A 26,935-nucleotide genomic window follows, 5' to 3' on the forward strand; every position below is an offset into this window, starting at 1 on the left:
TGGTGATACTGTCTTCACACCATAAACATGGTCAACATCATTCTCAGTGGCCATCTGCCCACATTCAATAACATGGGCATGGGTTCTTTTTTGTGTCTCAGTAGGTGGATAGACTCTGGCATATCCTTTTCCCTTTGGCACTGTTTTTCCTTCATTTAAGCAATGGCCACATCCATATGCACCATTGAACTGATGTATACCTTGAAGAACACATCGGGCTACTGCTACTGCATCACATGAGCATATGATAGGAAAAACCTTAGACACCACAATTTTTTCCGTATGTGGGTGCTTCCATTCCAGACCTTGTGAATTAACTTTTAGAATGTCATCCACAAATTGCTTAAGATAGGTGGACATTTCAGGTTTACCACGCCCAAACCAGACACCTGCGAGTATTATGTTTTTGAAACGAACATTTGGGTGGAGTTCATTGATTACACATCTGATTGGCCACAATGAGAAAGGTGAAGACTTAAACATTGGAATGCCATCACAGTTCCATAGTAGTGATATGTCATTAGCTGTGAAATTAGGGAGCATTTGATACATTTCACCCTTTCTCACATCATTTGTTCCATTTTCTTCTGGCTGAAATACACACTCTTCTTTTTGAAGAATGTCTCTTAGCTGGTCCTCAATAGAGAGACTTATATAAAAATTGCCTTCTGCAAGATTCTTTTGTTGGTCATTTATCTCATTGCACTCTGGACAGTGCATGTTGTTCTTCGAAAAATGTGACCGGCAAACTTTGCAGAAAAGGTGAACATTTAGAGACTCAGATGGATCATGGAATAGTTTTCGGAAGAGGTGGAGAGACTGTGGCAATGTGTTGCTACTCGGGAGAAAGACATTCAAGAGCTTTAAAAGGTCTTCCACAGTACTTGCTGTTAAACTGTGCCTCAGTGAAAAGGACAAAATTAGAAGTACAGCCTGTTCAATTGTTATCTCTGATCCTGTGTAAAGAGGTGTCCCAAATTTTTCAAATTGTGAATTAGAATCACAGTTTGTGTCAGCAGTGTCATCCATAGCAGATTCTACCTCTCCCTGAGTGTCACTCCACTCATATTCGACATGGTCCATTTCATCAACAGAATCATAAAATTCCTCGTTTTCCTCACTGTCTGCAAGGGAGTCATTCTGATGGGTAACATCTTCCCAGCTGTGATGAGGAGTGTTGTTTCTTCGCCATCGACTTGTCTTTGGAAGAGGACAACACGATTCTGGATCCAAAAACCTAGTAATGTAATCAAGTTCTATTTTAACATGTGACAGTGCTTTCAAGTAATATGGTAAAGTCATAACATTTCTTTAACCCTCTGAAGCTGTTTAGTTATTTTTGTGTTTTAGAAAGTTTTACACTTTTTACTTCATCAAATTGGTACACAGTTTGGTAACTTTTGTGGCACTTCCTAAAGTATAAGAATCATCCATTTGGGAAAAATCACACCGCTATTAAAGGGGCTGAACTCTGAAACATCAAGTGTGCAAAGGATTAAGACTGTTTACTCTAAATTGACCCGGAACACTCAACTTAAACTAGGAAAACATTTGCTGAAACATTCTAAGATTTAACTCAACACACTAAAAGTTTCCTTTGACTTAAGCATTTTTAAATACACATAGATTTTAAACACCGACTGTAAACACACTGACTAAATGCAACTGGCTCTGATTCAGTGGGTTCAGAAATCAGATCATCAGCCACATAAATCAAGTTCTGATCAAGCATTCCTGTTCATTTTTGTTACATTTTGAATTTTGATGTTATAATTATTACAAAATGTTTTAAGTGTAATCATTATGTAAAAACTGACACTGCATATGAACATTTCTAAACAAATAAATAAACAAATAAATAAGTAGGCTTCTTGTAATTTAGATGATTTTCTTTTCACCAGATGGCACCAATATGCCTCAATTCATTGGATTTTTTTTCTCCATGTTTATATAAAGAGGGTGAGAGTTTATACATATATATATATATATATATATATATATATATATATATATATATATATATATATATATATATATACATACATATATACATATATACATACATACATATATATATATATATATATATATATATATATATATATATATATATATATATATATATATATATATATATATGTATATGTATATATATATATATATATATATATATATATATATACATATATACATATATACATACATACATATATATATATATATATATATATATATATATATATATATATATATATATATGTATATGTATATATATATATATACATATATATATATATATATATATATATATATATATATATATATATACATATATATATACATATACATATATATATACATATATATATATATATATATATATATACATATACATATATATATACATATATATATATATACATATATATATATATATATACATATATACATATATATATATATATACATATATATATATATACATATATATATATATATATATATATATATATATATATATATATATATATATATATACATATATATATATACACCCTCTAGCATTGTTCATTTACTCTAGTCACACTAGACATATATATAGAAATATGAGAGAAAAAAAATCATATATTTTGTTTAAAAATTATATTTTTTTCTCTCCGATCTGCAAACAATACAAGCGTGACTAGAGTAAATGAACAATGCTAGAGGGTTTAAAAACTTTTTTTTTTACAACAAAAACAAATAATCAAATCAATAACAATATTGTATAAGACTTACAATATCCATAAATATAAAAAAAGAGTTTGGATTTATTAAATGTACTCATTATTATTCGAAATATTTTTTTTTTAAATGTATTATTTTTATTGCTTAACTTCAAGCTGTAAAAATAGGCTACCTTTTGTAAGGACCTCTTTGTCGTGCATTCATTTCACTGTAGGGATATCTTCTGGTTTAGCTGAATCATGTGGTCACTGTTGTGCAAAGATCAAATATGAATGTATCTTCCTGCATAATAATAGTTTCAGAACCTTTCTCAAATCAAAATTATAAAAAAAATTAATATAAAAAGAACGATTAATATATATATATATAAAACACCGCCCACAACTCACTTGGTAGGCATGAACATTTAATTGCGCATGCGCATTTCCTGCACAAACTGCCACGGTCGGACGACAGGAGGAGACGACAGGAGCTTGAAACCGGAGGGAGCACTGACAGAAAATTGTAAGTGACATATTTACTACTTAATTCATGTCAGTATTTCACACAATATAGAAATATTTAACCGTAAGCCTGTGTAAAATGTTTTTGTTAAGTGGCCTAACTTACGTAAACATCTGGTTAGTCTTAGGTCGCTATAGAAAAAAAAAATACATATATTATGATATTATTTAACGGGTTACCTTCGTCAGCTACTTAAACCATAAGTAGAAACTGTATACTAATTTCTTAAATGTTATTTTTGCAATAATATCGAAATAGATGATCGTCAGTGGCTGTCAGTTAAGGCCTAACGCTCCGTCTTACGCGCTGGTTGCTTAGTAACAGTTTTGAACATCATTTTGGAGGGAAAAGCCCCTGCACTGTTCTAAATCTACACTGTAAAAAATAAGTGTAATTTTAACTGTAAAATTTTGTAAAAACGCTACGGAAAAAAAACTGATAATAGGTTAACAGTAAGTTCCCGTACTATATACAGGGAAAAACTGTAAAAGATCTAACAAAGCATTTAATGTAAATTTACAGTAAAATTCTGTTAATTATACAGCTTTTAGAAGTAAAAAAAGAACAAATCAATGTATAATTTACAGTCTAAAACTGTAAACTGATATTCCCAGAATTCCCTGCGTGACACTCCACATTTGAAAGTATTTTGTTTAAATAATCATGTTTTTAAATAGTTCTCGTTATCAGTTATGTACATTTGAGCTTTATGTTACATCTTCTGTTGCTTAATGAAAGTTTTTTGCATTATTTAAGTATCACGTGTGTTACCATGATGGTGTTTTGTGTTTCCATAAATGTGCACCTTCTATATGTTAATATATACTTCTGCTTGTGGTGAAGCTACTTGTGATGAGCTTTGATACTTCATGTGGCTTTCTCTTATACAGTACCATCTTTATTATTATGGTGGTTGTCAGTATTTTCAAGGTACAAAACAGATTTAATTTTGTGTGTTGTTGAATTTACTGGTTTATATTCACATTTTCTTGTTTGTAAATTACAGCTTTATATTGTAAAATTAACAGTTTTTGACGTAAATGTGTTTACAGTTTTCTGTATTTTTACAAAATTATTCTGGCAACCACAGCTGCCAAAAAGTTTTTGTAAAAACAACAAGAAATTTTTTACAGTGTACCATAAACCTCAGTTCACTGGGCTTATCGCTTGAATATAAATGAGAAGTTAACAACTTGTGTTCTTTGCTTTTGAGCATATCTCTGCCTAGAGAAAGCAAGCAACAGGCTGTCATAACGTTCAGACCTGCAAGCACCAAGGCCGTTTTTTATTATTATTATTATTACCAGTCTATTATTATTTTTGTTACGTTTTATTAAGCAGGGTTACTTAATAGAAACTTCAGAAGAACAGCATTTATCTGAAATATAAATATTTTGTAACATTATAAATGTCTTTATCTTCACTTTGGATCAATTTAAAGCATCCTTGCTAAATAAAAGTAAGAATTTCTATGACCCCCCCCCCCCCCACCAAAAATTGGGGTTTGCGGGAAAATTAAGAAAAGGGAAGCAATGGTGCAGTGAAAGAGAGAACATTTAATTATTCTCCATGGACTTGTGGTTTCAGAATTTTTTTTGGGGTTCAACAACTTGTCCCTGGAGCAATATCCTTAAAAGGACATATTTGATAATTTTTTTATCCTTAATAGTTAGACTTGTCCCTGTTAGGGTTTAAAAGGTAGAAATATGTCCTTTTAAGAGTACTGCTACAGTGTCAAGCTGTTTTTGCCCCTATTTTTCTGTGTGGCCTGGATGAGTGTGAGATATCACGGCCTGAATTTGCATCACAGTCTTGTCCTCAATGAAACCATATACTATTATAATAAACATGTTTTTATTTGCCAACATCTCAACTATCTGATTGACAGAATATTGATGCTGAAGAATTTAAGATTTAAAAAAAAAAAATCCTATTTAGAAAAATGAGGTTCATGCTGATACAATGGATCGAAGATCCCCCAAAATGGGATGTGCTTCCAACCAATAAAATGATACATGGCCGCTGTGAAATTGGTTGTATATGTGACGTTTCATACGAAGATGAGTCAAGCCCTGCAAAAATTTTAAACATTGGTAAGTAATTTTATGTGTTTGTATTAATATATAAGTTCTGTGAAAAAATTGATGCAAACTTTGATAATTATTACTATTTATAATTTAAGGAACTAGATCTGCAATGCTGAAGCAGCTAAATACGGTCATCAACAGGACGGGGCCTGAAGGAAATGGAGAACAATTGGGGAGAGGGCAGCGCAAAAAATACCGCCGAATACTGTCGGAGAGCTCCAGCAGTGAGGAATATGAGGTAATTTAGGATTTTTTGTATGTGGTGGTAATTTCAGACTAGGGTTGTAATGGAATGAGATTTTCCTAGTATGATAACCGTCTGAGAAAATACCATGGTTATACGGTTTCACAGTATACGTATTAAACATTTAAAACAATTTGTTTTTGGATGGGGGGTTGAGCAAATGTTTGAAAGCATGTGTTTATTAAAATGTCATTACTCAAAAACAATAAAAATTTACCATTGATTATTTATTAGTTTAATAACTTATATTTATCATTAATAATTCATACAAATTCATAAATTCTGGTTTGACTTAATTTTTCTGGATTCTGTACTTATATTACTTAATATAAATATACTATAAAAAATGGTGGTAATGAAAATGCATACAAATTAAACAATCTAATTGATGTTTAAAGACCTGTATTCTTTTATTTTTTTGCAAAGGGCTGCAAAACAGAGATTTACAAAATTAAAATGAGGGACAAAAATTATATTCCTTAATGTTTATGTAAATTATTCTCATAATTATTTAAGAAGTAGGCTACATTATAGTACAATCGTAATTTCTGTCAATTTCTTCAAGTTAAAAAGCAAACTTTTATTTGGATGGGTTGTATTGAAGAGCTTTGAGTGTCAGTGTATTTGTTTTTGACAGGGGTTTCTCAAATAAAAGTCTGAAATTATTATTAATTGTTCTCTCAGTGAGGCTCTCAGTGTTTGTGTTCACGTCCTCAGATAGTGAGACAGCAGGCACTGTTAAACCTGGCACTTTTAGCCACGCTGGCGCATACTTGTGTATTTAGTACATGACAATGCTGCTCATTCACAGAGAAACATGCAAAACAAACAGATTAGACTATATATTTGTATAGCAGTGATTTTGTCAGAAAATGCCAGTATCGGAGCCGATATGGATCCTGAGTATCGTATCGATGCATCCCTATACAGTACATTACCCAGATGATTGCTACTTGCAGATAATTTGAAGATTATATTTGTAATTTTATAATTCTCTACAGTCTGTCAACAAACAGGTTGCTGCAAAGAACATAAACAGGATAAGAGCCAGATCTTTTCTACAGCAGTATAATCAAGAAAAAGTAAGATTATTTCTACAAAGTGACATATATGTGATGTTTTTAGTCTTTATCTCTTGCTTCAAATTGTAGATACTTATAATTAAAATGTGCATTAGGCCTATGGTAAACTGTATATTGTTACTAGGGGTGTAATAATATTCAAACCAAACTGAAAAACTATGATACACCACCAACGGTATGAACCACGAGACTCTCGTGGCGTACCGAACTTGCCCAGCCTAGCCCTGGCCCATTGGATCTACATATAAATTATTTTAAAGACAGAGACACAATTTGTTCAGTAAACTACTGTTAAAAAAGAGAAGCAATTCTGTTTAGTTTTCTTCTCCTGCTCTACCGAAGCATGACTTCAAAATCGAGGTATGGACTGAGCCATCAATTTTTTTGTGTGCCGGTATTGTTACACCCTCTAATTGTATTGCAATTGTAATTGTAACTGTATTTTGAAATTTAAATGTATTATTTTGTCTGGAATTCTGCTAGAATTAACTCTTTAATTGTTTTATATTTATTAAAAGCAAGGATTAACATTTCATTTATTTTTTATTGAATATTACACGCAAAAATGAACATTTCCTGAAATTGTACTCACCCTCAGGCCATCCAAGATGTACATGAGATTGTTTCTTTATCAGAACAGTTTGGGGGAAATTTAGCATTACATGACTTGCTCACCAATTCTCACCGAATCTATGTAGTAAATGGGTTCCGTCAGAAGGAGAGTCCAAACAGCTGATAAAAACATCACATTCACAAATAATCCACCATTTCCAGGCCATCAATTAATGTCTTGTAAAGTGTAAAGCTGTATGTATGTTGGTAAGAATAATACAAGAATCGAAGTGATGTAATGCTAAATTTCTCCAAATCTGTTAAAAACTCAATCAATCTTTGATGGCCTGAGGGTGAGTACATTTTCATTACATTTTCATTTTTCAGTGAATTACCCCTTTAATAACTACATACAAATTGTTCTAACAACTATTTTATCTTTCTAGGAATCAAACAGGGAGGCAGTAACATCTAGAAACAATGACAGTGAATTTAATGTTCAGATACTTGCAGAACTTGCAGAAATCAAGAGTGCTCTTTAGGAAACTCTGACACTTTTAAAAAATGGTAACCTGTGTAAAGTTTTTAATCTGGGTAAATGATTGCTTCAAATCAAATGCTATAAAAAGTTATTTTGTTCTAGGATGCACTCCATTAATGACTGCGCCAATCCCAACACTGGGAACCCCCCCTGGACCCACTTCAGATTTGATTCCCTGCAGTTCAGAGTCTTCTGCAGTCATACCAGCCTCGAGTTCCTCTCTTCAGACTCTTAATATAAAGGAGTCTAGAAGTAATGGTAACGGCAAAAAGGTATTTAAACTACATGTGTTCACTGTATAAATTAATCACATAAGCAAGGCATAAGCACCATTGGCGATAGAAATGATTGTAAATGAGCATAAGCCCCTTATGGTCTGCCATGCTGGTTTGTTTTCATCTAGCTATTTCTTGTGCTCTGGCAGTTTGGCGTAGGGCTGTCACTTTTGTGAAAAAATCATTTTCGATTTTTAAGACATAAGTGTTCATTGAATCGATTGTAAAAACGATTTTCCATGTCTAAGAAAAAAAGTTTCATTTTTCAATGCCAAATAATGGACGAACGTAAAGAGAGCACTGGAAACGCACAAGTCAGCAATATTTCTTATTTATTGGCATGAAGTTTCGTGCAGCATAATAAACAGCAACAGGAGTGCAACATTCTCAAAAAAATATATATGCAGAGGGGACGGCTGCCATAACAAAAGAAAAACATCACTGCAGGCTTCAGCCCGGCTGCATTTATGATTTAGGCAATTTAAAAATCTCCATGATTATTTTAAATAAAGATTCAATCGATTTCAAAAACTGTTCAAAAAAATGAAACTTTAAATGGACTTGAGAACAGGCCATGTGTTTTTTTTGTTGAACGTAACTGAAACTTAGGCTAGGCGGCACTAGGCAGGCATAATTAAAGGCTAGGGCCATTACAAATGTATTGGACAGGAAAACAAGCCGATCAAGCTTTTCGGGGTCCAGAGCAGAGCGTTTTTTATTCACTATATGTCCAGCTTTTGAGAAGACGCGCTTTGACCGCACTGATGTCCCAGGGACACTCAGGTACAGCTAATTTTCCACCACTAAAGCCGGTCGCTCTCAGCTTGCAATGGTCCTTTTCATAACTCAGAATCTCGTGTAACTAGATGCGCGAATGAGGCGAATTCGCGTCTACCGTGCCGCGAGACCTCCAGACGCGTGTAAACACATCTTTACATTGACTTAACATTAAAATCATTCGCGCCAGACGCTCTATTCGTGTTTGGTGTGAACACAGCACAGGTCGCTTTCGACGTCACTGGGTTTTATAGGTGCGTAAAATTGTTGGTATTTTCTGTCTAGCTTTTGCAAGGCATACTGCACTTTCGGAATTCTTTTTCTGCTTGTTTGTGAGTTTTGTTAGATCTATATTTTTTATTGTTTAATTATTTTAATTAATACTGTACATATTTGGTTAAACTCGAATCCCTATTTTCATTTTCAAAACTTTTTTTGGTTGGTCCGATCGATTATGCAATCGATTTTGAAACTAAAAGTGACAGCCCTAGTTTGGCGTGACTTGACTGGAACACTACAAAGTTGTGAGTCGTGACTTACAGGCTCAAATACCTGCCTAGAACGCAGCATCAATTGACAGCTGTTAATGCACAATTACCATTTTAGATCGACAAACTGCACTGTATAAGATAACCAAACGCAAAATGCAGTTTGATTGCTGAATGGAGGTTAACAGACAGCTCAGCAGAAAGAAGAGTTTGTGAACTTGTATTTAATTACTTTTGTATAAATCTTTACCTCATATTGAACTATGGAACAGCTTCAGAACACTTGAAATATGTGCACAAAAATGTAGCTCAACAATAACACGGTATCGGATTTGGATCGGTCTCGTCTGATCAAAACACCGATCCGCAGAAAATGGCAGTATCGGAGCCGAAACCGATCCCGAGTATCGGATTGATACATCTCTAGTGACAACATACACAATGACCTGAAGTATATGTTTGTTCATTCAAAGAAAGTTTTTTTCCATTAATTAATTACAGAAGAGTCAATTTTAAAGGTCACATAGCATGATTTTTTTTTTACATTAATATGAGTTCCCCTAGCCTGCCTATGGTCCCCCAGTGCCTGGACATTTCGATAGGTGTAAACCAAGCCCTGGGTGTCCTGCTCTGCCTTTGTGAAAATGGGGATCTGGATTCTTCCCCCTTTGACGACAAAGGTTACCTCCCCTTTCTCTGCTTTGCCTGCCCAAACATTTACACGTAATTCAGTCACAATGTCAGCACAGCCGTTGCAAACAGACTTATACCATTCAACAGCACCGCCACAAACAGTGAGTAACAGTTTTCATTGATGCCTGATCTGTGATCAGTGATTTCTGATGTGTAGCTAATTATTCAAGTTCACACAGAATTTATTATTAAACCGTTTAATACGGTTTATGCATCAGTGAATCAAGCCAGTGACTAAACCATCAACTTCATGTTGTTTCTCTTAGTAGCATAGCATGAAACAAATCTGTTATTTAAATTGTGGTTAAACTATAGAGAGCGATTAAAGAAGCTCCCTTTATTTTGTTCGGAGCTATCAATCACACATCGCGAGTATATCTGCACTTTTGCCCAAACTGCTGTTATAATGAATGACACCGTTATGCTGCACAACGAAGCTCTTACTGTATTGATGTTGAAATAGTGTTTGCTGTTAGTTGTGGTGAAAGCATTTTGTGAGAGAAAACGCATTGCAATGACGCGATCACTGCATCAAAATTATTAATCAAAATATTACTGAGTTCACCTTAGAATTCTGTTATTGTTTCAATGTTTTCAGGTAAGAATTGGCCCCAACACGTCAATCACTGCTGAACAGTTTGCCCACGTGAAATGGACTGATCACAAAAAAGCCACAAAAGACCTCTTGATGGCAGTGTTTGGAAGAGGTGTTCTCGCAACACACTGCTACACAGGAAGATGTTCCAATGCATTCAAAAACAAAGCAGCCAAACCTCAACTTGATTCTGAAAAAGTGTCTGACATCATTAGTAAGTAATCATTTTCTGAAAATTAAGTGTTGGCAGGGTTGCCATATTTTAAGATATTGATAAAAAAAGGTACTGTATAAGATAGCCAAACGCAAAAAAAAAGGTTTTTTTTTTTAACCACTGTATGTTGTTGCTCTCTATTTTTTTTCTGGTACTAGCAATCAGGGATACATTGCAAACCAGTCACCTCAGTACAATAGTGGCTAAATCCATGACAAGCTATGGCATGTACAGGAATTCTAATATATAAGATGTATTGAATACATAAATTATTAAACAGTGAATATAGATCAAAAGTAATAGAAATCAGGAAAACTAGTTTTAGGCTCAGTCTGTTGAGTAGTTCTGTTGTGAACATAGATGGCTAAAACCATTCCTCTGTAATTGCAATGTTTTCTAAACTTGCATTATGTTCATTTTTTTCTCTTACAGGCTACATCAAAAATAAATTCAATGTTGAAGCAAATGTAATTAAGAAGGCCATCTCCCAGAAATGCACAGACGAATGCAAGTTGGCAAAACGGCACAACAGTGATTGTGTGTAATGTTGTATTTCCCAGTTACTGCTTTAGTTATTGTTTGTTTGTGAAAGCCTGTAATGAATATCATTTGAACAGAGAACAAAAAGGTAATAAATTCAATATAATTCAACTTATGAAAGAAGACTATATTAAATGAAATAATAATGAAAATAAAACAATAGAAAATTGATTTGTTTTATTTGTCTTTTATTTCATCAATATCAGCGCCATTTGTGCACTAATGTTGTGTGCACAAATCACATCTAAAGTTTATAATGTGACTGCAGGTTGTGCAACATGTTGAACAATGAAAAATGTCTACATCAAGGTGAGTTTAAGTAAACTGTAAGATGCAATCCAGAAATCCTATTGGTTAGTAAAATATACAGTGGAAAAGTGCACCTTTAGGGTTCTTAAAACAACTTTAAAGATTATAAGATTTAAAATAAAAATCAATAAGTACAAATTCACATATAGACATGAATAGGGACTGAATTAATCCAATTAAAACCCTGTAAAAAATTACCCTACAGAATATTTATGTATTGTCTAAAGGAATCCGATAAGAATCTTATAGGTCAAGAAATATCCTATAAGACAATCCCTAACGGAATCTTAAAGGAATCCAATAAGAATCTAATAGGACAAAACAAAAATATCCTATAAGACAATTCCTAACAGAATCTTAAAGGAATCCAATAAGAATCTAATAGGACAAGACAAAAATATCCTATAAGACAATTCCTAATGGAATCCTGTAAGAATGGTTCCAAAATATGATAGAAATTCCATTAAGAATCCTGTACAATTTTCCTGTTGGAATCCTTTAGGATTTTTTGACAAGGGAGATGATATAAATTAAGCCCCAACACGAGTTTTTTTTACATCTATATTTGTGTAATTGTTTAATTATTTTAAAATTAATAGTTTGGTCAAAATCGATTCCCTATTTTCATTTTCGAAACTTTTTTTTGGTTGGTCCGATCGATTGTGCAATCGATTTTCGAACGAAAAGTGACAGCCCTATGCGGATATGGAGTATGAACTAAAAAAAAAAAAAACATTAGAGCGTTTGGAATACGTCTCCACAACCGCAGACATCTGGACTTGTAATAATAGAAGCTTCCATTGAACGACAGCCCATATGTAGTTAAGAAATACTGTACACTGTTAAAAATCGCTGTAAAAAAACGGCCAAATTTCGACAGTAAAATACTGTTTTTCATTAAAACAGTGCATTCTGGGTAATTTTCATCGTTTTCGAGAAGTACACTGTAAAAAATTTTGCCGTTAAATAACAGTAATTTTCTGGCAGCAGGGGTGCCAGTAAAGTACTGTTAATTTACAGCTCTTAACCATTAATTTACCACTCTTATTTTTTTAACAGTATTTTACCGTAAATTCTACCATGGAAATTAACTCCACTCCCACTGCTTCAAACAGTTCGAGTTTTTAAAACTAGCATTCCTACGATGTTAGTACTATGAACATATTTCATTTGAGTCCACTGAGAAGGAATATTTCTTACACTTAATGTGCAGTAATAAAGTAACTAAATACATGACTTTTACTCAAATCACTGCAGCTCATTGTCAGCTGTATTACACATGTATGTGATGAAGTACTTAACACAGAGATCAGCACTGTATCAGCGACTCCACATTTACTGCCTTTATATAAAGCAGCAGAAAATCTGAATTTGTGGCTCATCATTGACTGAAGCACCGGCTCTACTCTCCAGCACAATGGTGAACAACAAAACTACATTAAACTAAACGATCTCTCTTGTGCAAACACACATTAATACAGTCAAGTTCAGTATTTACTCTCATTATCAGTGTATGACTTTGCCTATTTTTTTTCTATGGATGTTCACAAATATTTTAGTTAAATTAACTTTTTTTTCATTTGGTAAATCTGACGTTTACATTTTACAGTATATTACAGTTTTTCCTTGACTTGACGGCGAAAAACACTTTTTTTTGCTGGCAACCATTAATTTACGGCAAGAAACAGTAGAAAAACAGTTATTTACTGGCAGCAGGGGTGCCAGTAAATAACTGTTTTTCTACAGTTTGTTTCCTGTAAATTAATTACAGTTTATTACTGTTAAATTATGTTTCATGCTGTTTTTTCTTCATCTTAAATCTTTAACCCTTTAAACCCCACAAGAAAATCCTCAGTTTTAAATGAACACTTATAATGTGTGCACACTACAGAGTGTTTGAGTAACACTGAATCAGTGAAGTTAATGAGATAATTCGGTGATTAATTGATGATTGAGCATTAGTGATAAACACCTGCGGAATCACTGAAGGAAAGAGAAACACAAGATCTACAAATGACTTCAGCCACAGCCTTAAATGAAATCAACTGAATAAAAGAATACATCAAATCTCTCAAGATCTGATTAAACAACTACTAAAACAGCTTCACCAGATTCACATTACTAACCAGACTGACTTTATTTCTGTCAGATGTCTACAGAAGAACTTATGGAGAGTTAAATAGGTTTAGGTGTTTTTTTCACTACCATGATGGAGATCAGTGTTTACTTTAGTTGGGCTCTTGAACGTGACTTTTCAACAACTAAGGTTTTTTTTTTTTTTTACATGCTGTAACAATGCGCCTTTGGAACCTGTTATAGCAAAACAAAAGTACACAGAATAAAAAAAATCTGATATTGTTGTTTATAGGTTGACAAGAACAAATACTATTATTTCTGATCTAATCCCGTGTCTCTTCTCTTATTGAATATTGATACTACTGTTAAGAAAATTTCACTCATAATAAAAAAAAAAAAACCTTAGCTGAAATTTAGACAGAAACATCAAGAATCAGCGTATGAATCACAACAATGGTGACAATCCACAAAATAAATGAAAAGATCAGTTCTGAACATCACAACACATGCTACTAAAACTTAAAACAAATGCAAAATTATAAGCACATAAGAATTCAAGAAAATAAGTGAACAATTCAGGGGCATAATTTATTCATGCCGCAATGCATGCTGGGAATCATGGATGAGTTTTATCCTGTGCTGGTACCCAGCATGCATTGCATCATGAACCTTTTGATTGTCACCATTGTTGAGATTCATATGCTGATTGTTGATTTCTCTCTTTGAGTGTTGTGGGGACTGCTGCCCGAAATACTTTTTAACTAAAACTAGTCGTTAAATACACATGTTCTGGTTATCACACTACTTTTCAATCTTACAAAATTGAAGTGTCATTCACTCAAATATTTCAACACCAAATTAATATTTGATTATTATAGTTACACTTTAAGTCAGTCTAGTGGATCATGCCTGTTAGAAACAACCATAATCACTTGACTATCAAAATTAATACTGCTGTAACAGATGCATCATAAAGATACAAATACAGCAATAAAACAAAATTTAAAGTGCAAAAGTCAATGGTCAGGAGCCCAACTAAAGCAAACACTGATCTCCACAATGGTGACGCTAAACGAAACAGTAACATTATCATCTAAATCTCTTTAATTCTCAATAAGATCTTTTGATATCTGTTCTCTGATCTGACAGAAATAAAGTCAGTCTGGTTAGTAATGTGTGAAGTTGGTGAAGCTGTTTGTTGATCGTTTAAATCTTTAGTTGATTTCATCTAAGGCTGTGGCTGAAGTCAGTTGTATTTCATGTGTTTGTCTTGTTATGTTTTTTTTTCTTCAGTGATTCTACTCATTAACAGCAGCTGTTGATCATTGTCTGAATTCACTCATTAGTGTTCATTCTCTCTGTCAGGTGGACTATATTAGTAAACTCATGTGGAATAGTGAATGAGGGTGTAGGGTGTGATTTGAAACACAGCCGCTGAGTGTCGACTTTGAACGTTGTTAATTTACGATATATAGCAGCAGGCTACTTCTCGAAAATGATGAATATTACCAAGAATGCACTGTTTTAATGAAAAACAGTATTTTACTGTCGAAATTTGGCCGTTTTTTTACAGCGATTTTTAACAGTGTAGCCTGCTGCTATATATCGTAAATTAACAACGTTCAAATTCGACACTCAGCGGCTGTGTTTCAAATCACACCCTACACCTTCATTCACTATTCCCTACATGAGTTTACTAATATAGTCCACCTGACAGAGAGAATGAACACTAATGAGTGAATTCAGACACTGATCAACAGCTGCTGTTAATGAGTAGAATCACTGAAGAAAAAAAAACATAACAAGACAAACACATTAAATACAACTGACTTCAGCCACAGCCTTAGATGAAATCAACTGAAGATTTAAACGATCAACAAACAGCTTCACCAACTTCACACATTACTAACCAGACTGACTTTATTTCTGTTAGATCAGAGAACAGAGATCAAAAGATCTTTTTTGAGAATTAAAGAGATTTAGATGATAATGTTACTGTTTCGTTTAGCGTCACCATTGTGGAGATCAGTGTTTGCTTTAGTTGGGCTCCTGACCATTGACTTTTACACTTTTCATTTTGTTTTATTGCTGTATTTGTATCTTTATGATGCATCTATTACAGCAGTATTAATTTTGATAGTCAAGTGATTATGGTTGTTTCTAACAGGCATGATCTACTAGACTGTGTTGCTATAATTATCAAATATTAATTTGGTGTTGAAATATTTGAGTGATTGACACTTCAATTTAGTAAGATTGAAAAGTAGTGTGATAACCAGTATTTATGGGTTTAACGACTAGTTTTAGTTAAAAAGTATTTCGGGCAGCAGTCCCCACAACACTCAAAGAGAGAAATCAACAATCAGCATATGAATATCAACAATGGTGACAATCAAAAGGTTCATGATGCAATGCATGCTGAGCAGAGGTGGAGAGTCCAGGTGTCAGAAAGTAAAAGTCCTGCCACATTTTTGCTCCACCCATGAACTCAGCAGCTGATTTCACCAGAGGAGGAAACAAGTCATTCCTTCCAAGTCACAAACTAGTCTCAACTCAAATCCCAAGTCCTCAAAGAGTTAAAGTCAATGAGATAATTAAGAGACTAATTAAATGATGATTGTGCATTGGTGATGAACACCTGCTGTTATTGGGCTTTACAGAGGATCAGATGCTGATGTTTTATTGGTTAAAATTATGCCACCATCATGGAGATCAGTGTTTGCTTTAGTTGGGCTCAATCATCAATTAATCACATAATTATCTCATTAACTTCACTGATTCAGTGTTACTCTAACACTCTGTAGTGTGCACACATTATAAGTGTTCATTTAAAACTGAGGATTTTCTTGTGGGGTTTAAAGGGTTAAAGATTTAAGATGAAGAAAAAAACAGAATGAAACATAATTTAACAGTAATAAACTGTAATTAATTTACAGGAAACAAACTGTAGAAAAACAGTTATTTACTGGCACCCCTGCTGCCAGTAAATAACTGTTTTTCTACTGTTTCTTGCACTGTTAAAAATCGCTGTAAAAAAACGGCCAAATTTCGACAGTAAAATACTGTTTTTCATTTAAACAGTGCATTCTGGGTAATATTCATCGTTTTCGAGAAGTAGCCTGCTGCTATATATCGTAAAATAACAACGTTCAAAGTCGACACTCAGCGGCTGTGTTTCAAATCACACCCTACACCCTCATTCACTATTCCCTACATGAGTTTACTAATATAGTCCACCTGACAGAGAGAATGAACACTAATGAGTGAATTCAGACAATGGTCAACAGCTGCTGTTAATGAGTAGAATCACTGAAGAAAAAAAAAACATAACAAGACAAACACATGAAATACAACTGACTTCAGCCACAGCCTTAGATGAAATCAACTGAAGATTTAAACGATCAACAAACAGCTTCACCAACTTCACACATTACTAACCAGACTGACTTTATTTCTGTCAGATCAGAGAACAGAGATCAAAAGATCTTTTTTGAGAATTAAAGAGATTTAGATGATAATGTTACTGTTTCGTTTAGCGTCACCATTGTGGAGATCAGTGTTTGCTTTAGTTGGGCTCCTGACCATTGACTTTTACACTTTACATTTTGTTTTATTGCTGTATTTGTATCTTTATGATGCATCTGTTACAGCAGTATTAATTTTGATAGTCAAGTGATTATGGTTGTTTCTAACAGGCATGATCTACTTGACTGACTTGAAGTGTTGCTATAATAATCAAATATTAATTTGGTGTTGAAATATTTGAGTCAATGACACTTCAATTTAGTAAGATTGAAAAGTAGTGAGATAACCAGTATTTATGGATTTAACGACTAGTTTTAGTTAAAAAGTATTTCGGGCAGCAGTCCTCACAACACTCAAAGAGAGAAATCAACAATCAGCATATGAATCTCAACAATGGTGACAATCAAAAGGTTCATGATGCAATGCATGCTGGGTACCAGCACAGGATAAAACTCATCCATGATTCCCAGCATGCATTGCGGCATGAATAAATTATGCCCCTGAATTGTTCACTTATTTTCTTGAATTCTTATGTGCTTATAATTTTGCATTTGTTTTAAGTTTTAGTAGCATGTGTTGTGATGTTCAGAACTGATCTTTTCATTTATTTTGTGGATTGTCACCATTGTAGTGATTCATACGCTGATTCTTGATGTTTCTGTCTAAATTTCAGCTAAGATTTTTTTTTTTTATTATGAGTGAAATTTTCTTAACAGTAGTATCAATATTCAATAAGAGAAGAGACACGGGATTAGATCAGAAATAATAGTATTTGTTCTTGTCAATCTATAAACAACAATATCAGATTTTTTTTCTTCTGTGTACTTTTGTTTTGCTATAACAAGTTCCAAAGGCGCATTGTTACAGCATGTAAAAAAAAAAAAAAAAACCTTAGTTGTTGAAAAGTCATGTTCAAGAGCCCAACTAAAGTAAACACTGATCTCCATCATGGTAGTGAAAAAAAACACCTAAACCTATTTAACTCTCCATAAGTTCTTCTGTAGACATCTGACAGAAATAAAGTCAGTCTGGTTAGTAATGTGAATCTGGTGAAGCTGTTTTAGTAGTTGTTTAATCAGATCTTGAGAGATTTGATGTATTTTTTTATTCAGTTGATTTCATCTAAGGCTGTGGCTGAAGTCATTTGTAGTTCTTGTGTTTCTCTTTCCTTCAGTGATTCTGCAGGTGTTTATCACTAATGCTCAATCATCAATTAATCACAGAATGATCTCATTAACTTCACTGATTCAGTGTTACTCTAACACTCTGTAGTGTGCACACATTATAAGTGTTCATTTAAAACTGAGGATTTTCTTGTGGGGTTTAAAGGGTTAAAGATTTAAGATGAAGAAAAAACAGCATGAAACATAATTTAACAGTAATAAACTGTAATTAATTTACAGGAAACAAACTGTAAAAAAACAGTTATTTACTGGCACCCCTGCTGCCAGTAAATAACTGTTTTTCTACTGTTTCTTGCCGTAAATTAATGGTTGCCAGCAAAAATAAGTGTTTTTCTACAGTTTTTTGCCGTCAAGTCAAGGAAAAACAGTAATATACTGTAAAATGTAAACGTCAGATTTACCAAATGAAAAAAAAAGTTAATTTAACTAAAATATTTGTCAACATCCATAGAAAAAAAATAGGCAAAGTCATACACTGATAATGAGAGTAAATACTGAACTTGACTGTATTAATGTGTGTTTGCACAAGAGAGATCGTTTAGTTTAATGTAGTTTTGTTGTTCACCATTGTGCTGGAGAGTAGAGCTGGTGCTTCAGTCAATGATGAGCCACAAATTCTGATTTTCTGCTGCTTTATATAAAGGCAGTAAATGTGGAGTTGCTGATACAGTGATGATCTCTGTGTTGAGTATTTCAGCACATACATGTGTAATACAGCTGACAATGAGCTGCAGTGATTTGAGTCAAAGTCATGTATTTAGTTACTTTATTACTGCACATTAAGTGTAAGAAATATTCCTTCTCAGTGGACTCAAATGAAATAAGTTCCTAGTACTAACATCGTAGGAATGCTAGTTTTAAAAACTCGAACTGTTTGAAGCAGTGGGAGTGGAGTTAATTTTCATGGTATAATTTACGGTAAAATACTGTTAAAAAATAAGAGTGGTAAATTAATGGTTAAGAGCTGTAAATTAACAGTACTTTACTGGCGCCCCTGCTGCCAGAAAATTACTGTTATTTAACGGCAAATTTTTTTACAGTGTGCCGTAAATTAATGGTTGCCAGCAAAAAAAAAGTGTTTTTCTACAGTTTTTTGCCGTCAAGTCAAGGAAAAACAGTAATATACTGTAAAATGTAAACGTCAGATTTACCAAATGAAAAATAATTTAATTTAACTAAAATATTTGTGAACATCCATAGAAAAAAAATTTGGCAAAGTCATACACTGATAATGAGAGTAAATACTGAACTTGACTGTATTAATGTGTGTTTGCACAAGAGAGATCGTTTAGTTTAATGTAGTTTTGTTTTTCACCATTGTGCTGGAGAGTAGAGCCGGTGCTTCAGTCAATGATGAGCCACATATTCTGATTTTCTGCTGCTTTATATAAAGGCAGTAAATGTGGAGTCACTGATACAGTGGTGATCTCTGTGTTAAGTACTTCAGCACATACATGTGCAATACATCTGACAATGAGCTGCAGTGATTTGAGTAAAAGTCATGTATTTAGTTACTTTATTACTGCACATTAAGTGTAAGAAATATTCCTTCTCAGTGGACTCAAATGAAATAAGTTCAAGTCTGCTTCAGAATTGAACAGCAATTATAACATTTGCAATCTAAAAAAGATAATATTTGTAGTGCAGTACTTAAAACTGTGTTTGGGCTATGCTGAAAAATATTTGGTAACTTAAAAGGCATTTACTGTACAGATTATTGCAACATACAAAACACTTTATTTACAAAATAATATATTCACACAACAATTAGTGTTATTACATTTATAATGCAGTTAAAAAAAAAAGAAAGAAAGAAAATGTTCTGGGCAGCAGTTATTTATATAAGCAGTTATATAAGCATCTTGTAGATGAAAAAGCAAATATTGTTTTAATATATTAGACAGGACAGACATATGAGAGAAACACACTGATTGCATTAGCAATGACAACAGGTCCTGGGTGAATATTTTCAGTGAGATAGTGACAGGAAGTCATCTGCCAGATATCGAAGTAGATTACTCCATCAATATCTCTGAACATCTCTTTCATCACTATGTTCTCTTGCAGTGTATACCAGTCACTTTGAAAAATATCCTGTAACAACAAAGATCAGTAACAAAAGATACTGTCAGACATGAAATTTCTCAGTTTTAATTATTTATTTATTTTATTCCTCAATAACAATAATAACTCAATGCATTAGCAATATAAACAATATATTTTATTTGAGAACTCATGTTCAGATAGTCTTATAAATAGTTAACTTTTAACTAACAACGTGAAAATTGGCCCGAAGCCCAGCTCTACACAGCAAAATCTCCAGTGTTAATTTAACACTCTTGAGTATGGAGTCATATAAACACTGAAGCAGTGTTAAAAGTAACACTGAAGCAGAGTTGAAGTTAATGTGATAATTAAGAAGTTAATTGAGTTATGATTGAGCATTATTGAAGACACCTGATGTTAACAAGCAGACTCGCCAAACAAGAAAATCACAATTTGTGTGTCACCATTATAGTGGTCAGTGTTTGCTTTAGTTGGGATCTTGGCTTCTGGCTTTTTACATTTAAAATTTGTTTGGCAAGCCAACAGCAAAAGTCATCGGGTGATGATGATTATGTTTTAATGTAATCATTGTTACTGAACTAATTTACAGTGTTTTCTCTAAATAACTTCCATTATTGATTGTAACAGCTTTGATTCCACAATGAAAGCATCTGCATTTTCTAAACATTTTGTAGCTATCTCTTGCAAGTGATTTAATTTAAAGAGTGTTCATTTTAGGCACACTTAGGTTAAATTAACACTGGAGATTTTGCTGTGTAGGGGCATAAATAAATCGGGGCCCGTCGGGCTCGGGCTGAAATGCAGGGCTTTACCCCACTAAACCCACTGCACGCTTCAGAGGGTCTGTTAAAACTCAGTGGGCTCAGTGGAGGCATGACAGAAATATTTATTTATTTATTGATAAATTATCCTTTGAAACTAAGGAATTTTATACTGAATCTAAATTATTGTTGTAAATTAGAATACATTTGTTGCCTAACACGCACCTATGAGCCCAGTATTTCTAGACTTTCAAAATGACACCAACAGAACAAATGCATCATATTTTCCCATTGACCATAAATATTGTCATTATAAAACAAGATGGAAAAGTATTTGAAGCGACTAAGCATACCTTATATCCTGCAGTGTTTCCAGACTTGATGACGATGGTGGTCTGTGGTGCACGACTCAGCAGGGCAACAACAGACTGACGGATTTTGGCCACTTCGTGAACATAAAATGTTAACGGGTGAAACACCAGGTGGGCAAAGATTGTAAAGACAACGACTACATGAGGACCACCGGCTATATTATCAATAACATTGGAGATATAATGCAGGTTGGTAATAGGCATTACAGAAAATCGCAAAGGAACACCATGAGGCCTCCAGTGAATAATGACATTATTTTTCAACTCCACAGCCATTAGGGGTCCATACGAACGAGTCTGGAGGTTCATTCTTTTTAAGCCTAATAAAGAGAAGCAAAAATTAAACAGCTTTACAAAGTTGCCTTAGGATATTGTATACAGCAATCCCAAGAAGTATATGGGCACATAATGGAAATGATCCTGTCACATCACTTACTCAAGCTCACCCAAACACATGTAACATGTATTATTATGTTATTATAATATTATACACAGCAAAATCTCCAGAGTTAATTTAACACTCTTGAGTGTGGACTCATATAAACTAGGGCTGCACGATTAATCGCATGCGATTGTCATGCGTGTCTCATCAGTAAAGATGGTTCTGTGATTAGCGGTAAATGTCCATCAGCTGCTTTCAAATGGAGCCGCACCTAATATACAGAGCCGCAGATCGTTGACAAGCTACGCAATATCGCGTTCATAACCGCATGCGATTAATCTGCGATTCTGAACGTGATATTGCACAGCATGTCAGTGAATTATGGCTTCCCATCACACTAGATGTGGACTGACATTGCTCAGAAGTCAGATGTTGGTTGAAAGTGAAAACCCAACCTCTGTTTGGTGTCAAACTCTAGCGTAAATACTCCAAAAACATGACAATCTTCACTTATTATAAACAAGATTTATTTCTGTCATAAATGTAAACAAGTTCTTATTGAGATTAACAGAGATGTTGACGGTTTATTGAAAATTATAGTTTAGTTTGATGTCACCATTATGCTGATCAGTACTTAGGAAGTATGACTCTTTTCAGTGTTAGAGTTCATTTAACTGCTGTAATTATACCTGTTACAGCAAAAACATTGAGAAAAAGATGTCATTCCATAATGTTGGTTACTGGCTGATATTAGAGATGTCTTAATGTAACAATCTGATCAACTGATTTTACCAGGAGTCTGTTCTACGCTATTAATTTAATATTAGTGACTATAGCAGATGTGTTGCAATACACAGGGTCCTGACAATTTATGTTATTTTATTTTTATCTGATCTTTTTAAACTACATTGTTTTAGAATCACTTCAAACCATAGGATGCTTAGACATACAGAGACCTTAATAATTAGTGTAAGAATCTCAACAATGGTGACATGCTTCATGCCGCAATGCATTCTGGGTGCTATGGATGAGTTTTGCATGATGTACCCAGAATACATTGCAGCATAAAGCATGTCACCATTGCTGAGATTCATACACTGAATCTTGATGTTTGTGTGACAATTTTTTTTTTAAATTTTTGAAATTATCTGCTTTAAATTCAACTGGGTGTCAGGTTGTTGACCATTGAGTCACTTTAATAAATAATACTTAACTAACACCACACAGTAGCTTGGGTGAAAACAAGTAATCAGACATATCAATCATCAGCAAGCAAACAGCACCATTGAACCACATATTCGTTTGCTGTTTTAGCCACAGTAAAGATGACAGCAGCTAAAAAACAACACCGTCAAGTCAAGTGTCAAATTGCACAACTAAAGCCAACACTTACCAGCATTATGGTGACATCAAACCAAGCTATTACTTTTAAACAGACATCAACATCCACATCTAAACATCCACTTAAATCTTAATTAGAATGTTATGGAATAATGTTCTAATAATGTTATTGATAAACATTTGTAGAATGTTTTTAGAGAACGTTATCCTATCTTTTGAGAGAACGTTCTGGGAACAAAAATAAAACTACCCGCTAAAAACATTGTTAGAACAATCCATGGGAATGTTCTTAGAACATTTTAGAACAAAGAAAATTCTAGCTGGGAAGTGCCGCTCCATTTGAAACCAGGTGGTGGACATTTACTGCTAATCACAGAACCGGCTTTACTGACAAAGACACGCATGACAATCTCATGCGATTGTCATGCGTGTCTCATCAGTAAAGATGGTTCTGTGATTAGCGGTAAATGTCCATCAGCTGCTTTCAAATGGAGCCGCACCTAATATACAGAGCCGCAGATCGTTGACAAGCTACGCAATATCGCGTTCATAATCGCATGCGATTAATCTGCGATTATGAACGTGATATTGCACAGCTTGTCAGTGAATTACGGCTTCCCATCACACTAGATGTGGACTGACATTGCTCAGAAGTCAGATGTTGGTTGAAAGTGAAAACCCAACCTCTGTTTGGTGTCAAACTCTAGCGTAAATACTCCAAAAACATGACAATCTTCACTTATTATAAACAAGATTTATTTCTGTCATAAATGTAAAAAAGTTCTTATTCAGATTAACAGAGATGTTGATGGTTTATTGAAAATTATAGTTTAGTTTGATGTCACCATTATGCTGATCAGTACTTAGGAAGTATGAGTCTTTTCAGTGTTAGCGTTCATTTAGCTGCTGTAATTATATCTGTTACAGCAAAAACATTGAGAAAAAGATGTCATTCGATAATGTTGGTTACTGGCTGATATTAAAGATGTCTTAATGTAACAATCTGATCAACTGATTTTACCAGGAGTCTGTTTAATATTAATTTAATATTATTGACAATAGCAGATGTGTTGCAACACACAAGGTCCTGACAATTTATGTCATTTTATTTTTATCTGATCTTTTTAAACTACATTGTTTTAGAATCACTTCAAACCATAGGATGCTTAGACATACAGAGACCTTAATAATTAGTGTAAGAATCTCAACAATGGTGACATGCTTCATGCCGCAATGCATTCTGGGTGCTATGGATGAGTTTTGCATGATGTACCCAGAATACATTGCAGCATAAAGCATGTCACCATTGCTGAGATTCATACACTGAATCTTGATGTTTGTGTGACAAATTTATTTTTAAATTTTTGAAATTATCTGCTTTAAATTCAACTGGGTGTCAGGTTGTTGACCATTGAGTCCCTTTAATAAATAATACTTAACTAACACCACACAGTAGCTTGGGTGAAAACAAGTAATCAGACATATCAATCATCAGCAAGCAAACAGCACCATTGAACCACATATTCGTTTGCTGTTTTAGCCACAATAAAGATGACAGCAGCTAAAAAAACAACACCGACAAGTGTCAAATTGCACAACTAAAGCCAACACTTACCAGCATTATGGTGACATCAAACCAAGCTATTACTTTTAAACAGACACATCCACATCTAAACATCCACTTAAATCTTAATTAGAATGTTATGGAATAATGTTCTAATAATGTTATTGATAAACATTTGTAGAATGTTTTTAGAGAATGTTATCCTATCTTTTGAGAGAACGTTTTGGGAACAAAAATAAAACTACCCGCTAAAAACATTGTTAGAACAATCCATGGGAATGTTCTTAGAACATTTTAGAACAAAGAAAATTCTAGCTGGGAAGTGCCGCTCCATTTGAAACCAGGTGGTGGACATTTACTGCTAATCACAGAACCGGCTTTACTGACAAAGACACGCATGACAATCGCATGCGATTAATCGTGCAGCCCTACTTTTAACACTGCTTCAGTGTTTATATGAGTCCACACTCAGAGTGTTAAATTAACACTGGAGATGTATTATGTATTACATTCATAATATCTTTCTTTCCTTGAACTAGATATTTTGAAGAATGCCTCAGTTTCAACCGTCTAAAACAAAGACATGTTATACATCCATGCTATCACGCATTTTTTTTTTATTGAGAGACAGAAAAGTCATAACCCCCAAATCAAAGCCATTTATGTCGCTGATCAACTTACCTGGCACTTTGCTTTCAAAAAACTCAAACCACTGCCGTGTGGTGGAGTCTCCTATCATGTAGACAATCTTATTTTGGAGACATTTCAACATTTGGGCAGAATCAAACTGTTGAGTGTTGCATACGAAAGACTTCCAGACATCTTTCAAATAGAACCCTGCAGGAACTGGTGTCTTCAATCCTGATCTGCATCTCTCTCTTGTGCCTAAAGCAAAGAAACATTCATCTGAAAGGATTGTGCACTAATTATTCTAATTCAGTCAATTCTCCCATCGCTAAATTTGATTTAAGATGATATCGGTTTGTGTGTGTTTTGACCAATTCCTGTTTGGAAAAAAAAAAAGCTAAGAGAATGTACGTGAATTAAAGAAATCAAGCCATTCAGTTTGCTAAAAGAGGAAGAAAAAAAATCCATCATTTCCTTTCTACTTCTATTTATTCCTTTCCAAACAGTAAATTAAATTGTCAAAATGTACACACACTGTAAAAAATTTTGCCGTTAAATAACAGTAATTTTCTGGCAGCAGGGGTGCCAGTAAAGTACTGTTAATTTACAGCTCTTAACCATTAATTTACCACTCTTCTTTTTTAACAGTATTTTACTGTAGATTCTACCATGGAAATTAACTCCACTCCCACTGCTTCAAACAGTTCGAGTTTTTAAACTAGCATTCCTACAATGTTAGTACTATGAACTTATTTCATTTGAGTCCACTGAGAAGGAATATTTCTTACACTTAATGTGCAGTAATAAAGTAACTAAATACATGACTTTTACTCAAATCACTGCAGCTCATTGTCACTTATAGCACACATGTATGTGCTGAAGTACTTAACACAGAGATCATCACTGTATCAGCGACTCCACATTTACTGCCTTTATATAAAGCAGCAGAAAATCAGAATTTGTGGCTCATCATTGACTGAAGCACCGGCTCTACTCTCCAGCACAATGGTGAACAACAAAACTACACTGTTAAAAATCGCTGTAAAAAAACGGCCAAATTTCGACAGTAAAATACTGTTTTTCATTAAAACAGTGCATTCTGGGTAATATTCATCGTTTTCGAGAAGTAGCCTGCTGCTATATATCGTAAATTAACAACGTTCAAAGTCGACACTCAGCGGCTGTGTTTCAAATCACACCCTACTCCCTCATTCACTATTCCTTACATGAGTTTACTAATATAGTCCACCTGACAGAGAGAATGAAAATTAATGAGTGAATTCAGACACTGATCAACAGCTGCTGTTAATGAGTAGAATCACTGAAGAAGAAAAAAAAACATAAGACAAACACATGAAATACAACTGACTTCAGCCACAGCCTTAGATGAAATCAACTGAAGATTTAAA

The 26,935-nt window shown here is 33.8% G+C and overlaps 1 protein-coding gene across 3 annotated transcripts in view; it reads right to left on the reverse strand.

Moving 5' to 3' along the window:
- The window catches only part of LOC127987070 (NXPE family member 3-like), a 79,358-nt gene that overhangs the window by 44,527 nt on the left and 7,896 nt on the right, over positions 1–26,935 (reverse strand). For 2 of the 3 annotated variants that reach the window (XM_052589366.1, XM_052589364.1), the window contains exons 7-9: positions 25,581–25,784; positions 21,595–21,932; positions 20,125–20,507 (exon numbers count right to left, since the gene is read on the reverse strand). In XM_052589366.1, coding sequence (XP_052445326.1) covers positions 20,310–20,507; positions 21,595–21,932; positions 25,581–25,784 — 740 coding nt within the window. In that variant the 3' untranslated portion in view covers positions 20,125–20,309. Of the gene's footprint in view, positions 1–20,124; positions 20,508–21,594; positions 21,933–25,580; positions 25,785–26,935 lie in introns of those variants that run through there. The other variant, XM_052589365.1, reaches the window with a different exon arrangement.

This window comes from Carassius gibelio, chromosome B22 (genome assembly GCF_023724105.1).
Source record: "Carassius gibelio isolate Cgi1373 ecotype wild population from Czech Republic chromosome B22, carGib1.2-hapl.c, whole genome shotgun sequence".
Lineage (NCBI taxonomy): Eukaryota > Metazoa > Chordata > Actinopteri > Cypriniformes > Cyprinidae > Carassius > Carassius gibelio.